The sequence below is a fragment of the Morone saxatilis genome, unplaced genomic scaffold (assembly GCF_004916995.1).
Source record: "Morone saxatilis isolate NCDOM2014 unplaced genomic scaffold, NCSU_SB_2.0 Contig24, whole genome shotgun sequence".
In the NCBI taxonomy this organism is placed as follows: domain Eukaryota; kingdom Metazoa; phylum Chordata; class Actinopteri; family Moronidae; genus Morone; species Morone saxatilis.
In genome coordinates this window covers 13,802,239-13,811,647 of record NW_023339807.1, presented here as the reverse complement: position 1 = coordinate 13,811,647, position 9,409 = coordinate 13,802,239, and the positions used below count along the sequence as shown (strand labels likewise).

The window sequence follows — 9,409 nt, the reverse complement described above, 5'->3', positions numbered from 1 at the left end:
AGGGTTGGGTGTCTGTTCTGAGGAGGGTGAGGGCAGGGAGAGGAGGGGGGCGGGGTTGGATGGAGGGACGTTGATGGACCATGGAAGTCAGGACTTATTTGAGGCTCATGCTGTCAGCTCTTCCCTCAGCTCTTTGTTCTTGCGCACCAAAGCTGCATGTCTCTCCTGAAAACACCAGAACAACAGCATGAGAACAATCAGTCATCAGGAAAAGGGCCGAACTCGGGTGTTCTTAATGAAAGGGTGGACAATTGGACTTTTGTTTTTTCTTCTGAACATTTCTGCACTTCTCACCTTCTCCTGTAGACGCTCAAGCATGGCTGCCAGATGGGCGTCACGGTTCTCCTTGATCTGCTCCATCTTCATCTGGAGCTTCTCCTCTGCCATCTTGCTGAAGTTGCTGTTCTCTTCCATGGCCTTTAGCAACACATCCCTCTCATGCTCTCGCTTTTCTGCCAAAGCCCTCAGCACCTGGGCCTCCTGATACTAAAATGCATGGCAAAAAAGAATAGACCAAATGATTAATCTTGAAGGGTTTGAAATCCAAACTGTGTTTTTGGTTGTTGTTGTTTTTTGTTTTTTTTCCATTTAAAACACCCAAAGCCATTTCAAACTGGTAGAATACTCACCTTCCTACGATCTTCAGCAGCCTCCAGTTTCTTCTCAATGTCATCCAAGGAGATGTCCCTCTTGGGGGGTGAGGGGAGGTTATGGGCTACGTCTGACACTGGAGACAGAGGCTTGAGAATCACCTCAAAGGCCTGGCCAGAAGCCCGCTTGTTAATAGGTTTCACCTCCATGTCTGTAAAACAGAGAATTATGATGAGAACACCAGCATAATCAATGTCCAATAAACAATAAATCAGTCCAATAACTGTCACTAATGTGTTGGGCAATTTTTTTGATCCAAAAGAAAATGTTTGAGCTGATCCATACCTTCAAACTCATGCTCAAGCTTGTTGCGTGTCTCTGGGTAGAAGCAGGAGCAGATGAGGGAGAGGACAGACAACTCCTTCATCTTCTCTTTGTATGCTGTGGGAACATAAACACACCATAGCATCCAGGTGAGTCTCTATATGTTACTCATGAAAACAAATTAATACCCAGCTGAGGTGTCCTCACTACCACAGTGTCACACATTCACAAATATACTAGAGACATTTACAAACTAAGATATTCCGAGTTTGGAGAGGAAATAAAATGCTCAATAAAACAAACAAAACAAAAGCCTCAGATGAGTGGAGTGTTAAAAAGCTATTGAAAGTACATAAGTGCCCTGCTTAATAATTCATTGGATCGGCACGGTCTGTAAGGGTGTAGATTCCTTTCTAGGATGTATAGTAAGAGATTTGTGACTCATTTAAATCAAGAATTCAGAGCCTTCTATAATATCCCATTGCTATATGCATGCGATGAGTGACAGACCGTCTATCAAATTATTTAATTTCCTGTTTAACTCTTAGCTGTGTCATGACCACAATAATAATAAGCATTTATATCTGTCTGTTTCCTACCTCGTTGTTGACTGTCATAGCTGTCAAATACAGCTGATTAATGATCTTGATATCAGATCTGAGGTGTATTTTCATCAGTTCCTTGGCGACTATTTTTAATCTCGTGTGCAAATTCTGTCACTTTTTCCCTGCTCTTCCTGTCTTTGACAAAGTGCCCACCTGGCTGCTCGGAGAGGACAGTGCTGCTCAGCCTTCTGCTGCAAAGGCCAGTGTGTGAGGCGCCCCTTGCTGCAGGGCTGGCCTGCCTCCCACCCTGCCATGCACCTGTCTCCTCGGCTACATCTCATCCCCACCACACATAACATAATGAGGCACAGTCTGCACACCGTTCTGTATTTCAGAGGGACCAAATGGAATGCTTATGTTGAGGCACCATTAATGTTTTAGATATGTATACAGAGCCTAAACATACCCATGAAAACAAATATCCTAAATGCCTGGCCTACAACAATAACTGTCCATCAAAAGAGATGACTAATGCAGGCTATAATCTACTTCTTAGCTGTTAATATAATATTCGCTGCTCCAACTCCTACGCCTAATTATCTAGAATGAGAACCTTTTCATTTGTTCTTATGCCAAAAGGTTAGTTTTGCGAAACAAATGGCAGCACATCTGTCACAGCTGGTGATGCATCCTTTGCAAGGAAGAAATAAGAAAAGCTACAGACATGAATAAAAGGAGTAATCGCAAATAACCGATTAAAAGGAGACGTTCAGGGTACAGAAACACATTTTAAAATAAGCAGTTAAAGATGTGCAGGTTTAATTAAAGCGAGGTAGATATAAAAGTCAGACTGATGAAGCCCTTTCAGCTTTGCTGTCGGCTAAATGGTCGGCAGCCCAGCATCTTGGGTGGGGTCCGTCTGCATTATGCTGCATGTTGGGGCCGCTGTAGCATGAACAGCAGGTGCGGCGTTGTAAATAAAGCTGTCTTGAACCAATCCCTATTGTGTCTTAATAATCCAGTGTTAAATAAGATCAAAGCAATTTAAGACTAATAGATTGACATAAATGAGAAAAATGAAGGAGACATTTTGGTAACCTAATGACGGAGGAGGCTTTGGTTGGTCAGCCCAGATTCTTCTTGTCATTAAAAGATCTTATGCTGAGACAATAGGCCCACCGTCGACAGATATATAGGTGAGAGATCTCATTTCCCTTAGTTTATATCATTCAAAAGAGAACATCTGAGTGGAGGCATTACAGGAGCACGACCACCAGCCCGGCAGACAATACCAGGCCGACATGAGCTTTATACAGAAAGGATGCATCTGTCATAAATCCATCAATCCATCAACCCATCCATCCATCCATCCATGCATCCAAGCATCGGTTTTAATATGATCAGTCTGAACACGCTTACCGGTTGCTGTTTTAGCCATGGCTGATGGATTTCTCCGCAGAGGATGCTGTTGCTCTGTTCAGGTGAACGGTGATGCTGTTTAAGGCACTGAGTCAGCGAATAGACCGGGGTAGGATGGCAGACAGGAGGTGGGCACGCACGGGAGCGCGCAAACAGACCCTCCCCTCAGTCCTCTGACGCGCAGGGCGGATTTCAGCATCTTCAATAATGCGAGCACATATCCTACTTAAAGCCGGCGATTAAAGCACAAGGGCATGAGAAAGGTGATGGATATGTTTTGTATGGATACAAATTTATGACAATATAGTTCCACAGCAATCCAATCCAGCAATGCAAGCAGGTATGAATAGGCACATTTACCCATTTAGGTGATTTTAAGAATACAAAAGACCCCGCCCCCATCTTGAAATTTCTAATAAAATAGGCCAGTAAGTTAAACTGCTGTGAGTATTTTATTATATTAGAAATGAGGCTTGCCATTAGCAAAACCTTCGAAGCGAATCATTTGGATGCGTCATCTAACGTCACTGATGGCCTACACACAGTGAAAGTGTTGAATGCAATTATAAAATACCTTGTGTATCTGAATAGATTTTTGTGGGAATTCAAATTGAACTCAGTGACACCAGGCAAAATTCCTGAAACCTATATTGATCATTGTCATTAAAATATTTGTATTGAAACTATTCAAAAGGTTCACATAAGCAGGCTGAGTTCACTGTTATTTTTAATGAGTAGACTGCAGTGGTCAGGATGTTGGTCTTACTGGGCTTCATCTTCTTCAGAATACTAACAGCTCATACTGCAACAAATCTCCCGCTTCAAACATTTACCAGAGTGCTTCTTGCACCAAGACATAACTGCAGTATGTCATAAACATGAACAGACAAACAGGACAAAACACTTTAGTCTGCATGAGGCTTTATTAGTGATAAGACATCCAGTGGATTTGTTTTCTTTCAAAATGACATTTTGTGACATTTTGTTGCAGTTTTAGGTTCTAAATGAAACATTTCAGAAGCCTAATCCTAAAAAAAACAACACAATATACATTTTGCATAAAAAAGATACTCCAGGTGATACATATTTGTAAAGTTTTGCAACAACTAACACTTTCATAAGAATACACATTTATCAATATGAGAGTAATTGTTTGGTTTTCATGAAACAAGTAACATTTCAGTGACATTTAAAAGCATATAGGCTACATTCACACTGCAGGACCAAATCTGACTTTTCTTCATGTGAACAGGCACTAATGGAATCTGATTTGGCACTTTTATATATGTATTATTATACCACTTTATACCATATATGTTTATATACATAGTATGGTCCAAATCCAGACACTGGTCCAATTTTGACCTTAGTGTGAACAGTCAAGGTCTTGTGACATTCAGTCTGAATTCATGTGGAGGGACAGCGAGGTGTTTGGCCCTGATAACCATTATTATTATTTATTTTTTTTGGTAAGCGTGTGACATCATATGATGTCTTATAGGTCAGTTCAGGACCGTCACGTGTTCACACTGGAATCTGATATGGACCACATTTAAATATTATATTATTAAATAATGTGAACAGCCAAGCAAAAAGATCTGAGCAATAAACCTGAATTGAGTGCTAAGGCTTGCAGTGTGAATGAGTGAGTTTGTTACAGCACCTTTGGAAGCATAAACCTGCCACAAGTCAAGAAGTAGTTCAAGTTTTGTGGATAAGGAACGTTACATGTTGTATATAACAGAGGCAGCCTTAAATAAGACATATTTGATGGCCACAGGCTGCAACAAAACATTTAACTCTTAAAATACATGAGGAAGCAAAAGTGAAATAGTGCAAGCCGGTTTATTATGACGGTGATATCAATAAACTAAACAAGTGTCACGGATGAATGGAAGGAAGTGCATCATTTTTCTGGACATATGGTTACTGGTGAGCAGGAAAGAATGTTTATAAAAAATGTAAAGTTGTGTTATTGCATTGCATTCTGTTTTCAGTGTTTCAACATAAGTGCTGGCATACGAGTGTAATTACTGTTCCACTTATCTGCGCGCTGCTTTGGCCTTCAGCTGCTTCTTAATGTAGGAGCCAACCAGTATCTGAGGTCGTTGTTGGTAATCGTGAAGAACTGCATGAGAGCTGCTCAGCTGATCCCCCTTCAGCCGATCCAGTAACGTCACACAAACCACCGCCGCTTTACGCAACAAAAAAGGAATATTAGGAAGTGACATCTGTGTTTTGAGACTCTGAAAAAGGTGTCAGCTATAATATAATGCTGATATTGTATTTTCCTACCTCGTAGACCACTCAGCTTGCACATGGCAGCAAAAACGGATGACTCCATTTCAATATTGCAGACTCCTGCTTCATTGGCTTTATTGAGGTAGTCCTGTTTATCCTTCTCGGTGTAGGAGCAGAAAGCACCATCCAGACGGGCTTGTCCTGGGTGATTGATCACATGAAGAAGACAGACAGAAAGATGGCAAAAGATGCACATTACAGCTGAACAATGTGAGTAACACATCAGTGCATCAGAACTATCATACCTTCGTAGAAATCCAAAGTACACATGGTGTTGCCTATCACTGTCTCAAACTGGTTCAGCTCCTTGCTGCACTGCAACAGCTCCTCAGCCAGGCTTTGGTCCAGATCAGTATTGCGCACCACCGTCTTCCCCAGGATCACCTGCTCAAACTTGGGCAGGAAAGTGGCATCCACAGACTGCTTGGTGACAACAACAGTGCCAGGCTCAAGCCCTGAAAACCAAAACGTGAGAGAAACAATTATTTCTGATCTGAAAGTACAGAAAGCAAGTTTCGATTTAAAGCCATTTTTTATATATATGTGGGAAGGACATACTGGACTGATAAAGACGATATTAACAAAGCATTGTGCTCATTTTCAGATTAAAAAACCATTAAAATTAATTCTTCAACCTCCTGTTTTAAATGATCTCAAATAACATATACCATTAGTTCGATTTGTAATTCAGTTGTACAGTCTAATTCAACTATAAACAGTATGTGTACTGTACATTCATATATGCTGCAGGAAACCTTCCAATGGTTTGTGCCATGTTTGGCATAATGTAGGTAGGTAGATATCAGAATTAATTTCCATCCCTCACTCAAGTGAAAACAAAAATATGCATTTTCTCTTATTTGGAAACTGGAGGAATACCACCATCAGCTAATAGTAACTATACACAAACAGCCATATTGGATAACACTGCTCACAAACCTGGGGAGTTCAGGCTCCCTCTTGTGTTAAAACTAAGGAAAGGCATCTTTGTGGACACCAAGTACTCACAACATTTGAAACAGGGAGTCTGAGTCCTGTCTGAGTAGTTTCCTCTTACACAAGTTCATTAAGTTAATTTACAGAAGCACAGGGGAACTAGCCTTGGGGTGGTGGCAGTATTTATGGCTTTAAAGATGAACAATCAGATGTATTATCAGGCACTGAGGGAACAAAACAGATCTCCAAATAATAAGCTTACCTATTCCACCCGATGTCCCAATGCGTATAATTGTAACGTCTGTGCAATGTGCATGATGGAGGAGCTTTATTAGCTCATGCAACATTATGGCTATAGATGGGATGCCCATTCCATGCTGCAAAATAAAGCACAGTCATTTTCATATCTAGTTTTGAAGTTGAAGGACACAAAGTACTCAGATTATTAGGATAACTACTATTAGTTGTATAGCATTTGTTTATAAAATACCAAAATGTTCTGATAGGATTTTGTTCCTACTTACACTGACAGAGAGCACCGGGCCGATTTTGTACATAGCATAGCGGTCTGTTCCAGCGCAGATATTTGGGTACTCTGATTTGGGGTCTTCCATACTGAGCTCAGCAGCAATGTACTCAATGAATGATTTCATTCTCCAGGGACTGCCCCCGACACACACAAACTGAAAGAAAACACACACATAAATATAAATTACTGCTGAATAAAGATCCTTATGGACGTGTTTTTTCCACAAATCAATGTGAAATAAAAAATCTTTACTTTGACATCACCAAACATAGCTGGAAGGTTGTGAGTCCCGGTTCCTAAACTGAAGTGGTAGAGGATGTCATCTTTCAGTGCATCCAGGTGTGGGTTGTTCACACTAACAGGGCTTGAGGGGGCAGAGGAGACAGATTTTAAGTTCTAACCTGATAATCAGACTGAACTGCCAGTTTGTTTAACTCCGTTCATTAAGTGGATGAACAAGCTGGGTCAGTTCAACTGAATATAAAAGAACGTACTTTCTCACTCAACCCTGTGTTATCAAGCCATGAACATTTCATGGAAAACAAAACAACAGAAACACCTGTTTGTAAAATGTAATACAGTTCAACAGCACCACAAACTACATTCTACAAAATGAACTTAGGGTTGAGTCAACGCCTCTCGAAAACTAAAATTAACAGTCAAACCTTCATGAAAGTAGGGTTTATTGCTTTATTGCAGGGCTGTTGTATTGGACTGTCTCAGCTTTAGCTGTAATGCATGTGTATACTACACATACTGTATATCAGTGTGAGAACATGTATATTAAGAGAGAAAAAGTTGGGTTTTTAATGTATACAGTATCTTCCTCATTGCCTGCAAGTTCAACTGTTTAAGGTAAAGAATGTATAAAGTTGCTGACTGAGTTATGACATTTGTATCAGTTCAGTCAATCACAGGATCAAGATTTTCTCTATGCTTTGTAGCTAACCAGATAGAGCAGAAGTAGACTCAGTGTGTCTCATTTAAAGATCCTCCTCTCCACAGCAAAACGGTGTAAAATAGAAACTGAAAACCACAGAAAATGGGAAAATAATGACAGGGTAAAACTGTCCCTGACAAAAGACAGACGTGAAGAAACAATCCTAACAATGTCACTGAAAAACACATCAGAATAGGCTACGTAAACTTCAAAATAAAATGAAACTTTCCATGTCTGAGTGTGTTTTTGTTTTCAGTGACACTACTTGTTCTCAGTGTCAGTGTTTCCTTTTTCAGTTCCGGTTTTATTCCCAAAGCCAAGTTTTTTGTCAAAGATATCCTGACACACCCGGTAGTTTCCTGATTCAAACCTTACAATTACCTTAAAAACATAGCCTAAGGTGTGTCTGCATCAGTTGTGTTAAACAGTACATTGGACCGGCGTTATTTAATACATACATTAGGGACATGGACTTAGGACTGGAACTCCTCACCTGCTGCATAATGCCTTTCGCTTGTCGTCCTTTGGATCCATCTTCCTGAAAACTGCATCGGAAAATGATTCAGTGACCGAGAACAAACATTTGAAGGTTACAATTACAAACTGGGAACATGTGCTGAACCTTATACACATATGTATATATGTATATGGTGAGTAATTAGTCTAATGTAAAACTCAATTTCGCACAGTTAAGCGTAAAATAGAGAACAGCCCCCAGCATAGGTCAGATATCGCGGCACACTTTGTCGCTCACCGTGTGGAGGGAGGGAGGGAGGGAGGACATTAAGAAACAATTAGCTCCATCTTTTACCTTCAAGACAAACCAACAGGACAATAAAAGCCAAAAAAGCTACAACACGAACACAAAGCTGTACTTTACCTTCGCAATGTTGCTCTTCGACTGCCACTTCCTCCGTTTCTGACTCATTAATTTTCGCTTTCTGAACATCTGACGTCGACACCGTAACGTCAGTGTCCGGCCCCACAGTGATGTGACGTCGGGCACGTCACAGGCGTCCGTGCAGCTACTGCCTCGGTCACGTACAAGTTGTGACTCAACAGCAAGGGCGTGCGTTTACCACAACCACTGATGTCCGCAGAGGAAACCACAGCGGGTAGCGAAAACCCCATTGTTTCCAATTAATTCCTGGCAGCTTCATAATAACAGTTTATTGTAATTTTATATGACCGTGTGGTGACACCTCACACCCACCAACAATGGCCCAGGGTAGTGTTACAGTGATCAGTCAGAAATTACTCATTATGCTCCTTTCCAGATATAACTGTTGTGAGAAATAGCTGGATTCAAGTATTTTTGAAGAATGGTGTGCATGAATATTATAAAATCCATCATCTATAAACCCTTGTTTATTAAGTACTGCTTAAATCTGGGCCTGTAAAAACTATTGACTGGTCTTTAATGACTGAACAGCTAAATGTTGGCTTGATATTGTTGAGTACATTCACTACATTACAGTGATCTTTCATGGTTCCATTTTGAAATACCTGCAGTGGAGAATATTTAGCTCCATTCATTTATTCTTTCAAGTAAAAATGTGAATGAAAGGAAGTTTATTTTTGTGGTGATGATGTTGATATGATGTCAAAAATCTATAAAATACACCAGTTCATAGAGAACAGAATACAATGTATGGATGTCTGTGCTATTAAATCTGCATTAATTATTTTATTATATATTTATATATATATATTTATGCATCCAACAGATATGTAGTAACATTATCAATAATTTGTATTCATGTATTCATTTAAACTCTGTTTGGGTTTCCATGCACCCCCTCAGGGAAAAATCTGGCTCGTTAG

The 9,409-nt window shown here is 40.3% G+C and overlaps 2 protein-coding genes across 3 annotated transcripts; both read right to left on the bottom strand.

Moving 5' to 3' along the window:
- Positions 1-3,001, bottom strand: stmn2a (stathmin 2a; the record flags this gene model as incomplete). The annotated part of the gene is given in 5 exon segments (XM_035672425.1): positions 1-165; positions 295-486; positions 630-802; positions 937-1,032; positions 2,880-3,001. Coding segments are annotated over 5 exon segments (540 nt in total). The 5' UTR covers positions 2,899-3,001.
- A 1,338-nt stretch (positions 3,002-4,339) lies between these two features.
- upp1 (uridine phosphorylase 1) lies at positions 4,340-8,595 on the bottom strand. Of its 2 annotated transcripts, none has more exons than XM_035671993.1 (8): positions 8,466-8,595; positions 8,079-8,130; positions 6,898-7,009; positions 6,641-6,799; positions 6,379-6,493; positions 5,426-5,635; positions 5,175-5,321; positions 4,340-5,073 (listed from the first exon to the last, which is right to left on the bottom strand). In XM_035671993.1, the coding sequence occupies exons 2-8, from the start codon at positions 8,117-8,119 to the stop codon at positions 4,922-4,924; spliced, it is 936 nt and encodes a 311-aa protein (XP_035527886.1). In that variant the 5' UTR covers positions 8,120-8,130; positions 8,466-8,595; the 3' UTR covers positions 4,340-4,921. The 2 variants fall into 2 exon arrangements, with proteins under 2 accessions (XP_035527886.1, XP_035527885.1); XM_035671992.1 differs by having other exon boundaries at positions 8,044-8,130; positions 8,466-8,513.
- Positions 8,596-9,409: the final 814 nt, after the last annotated feature.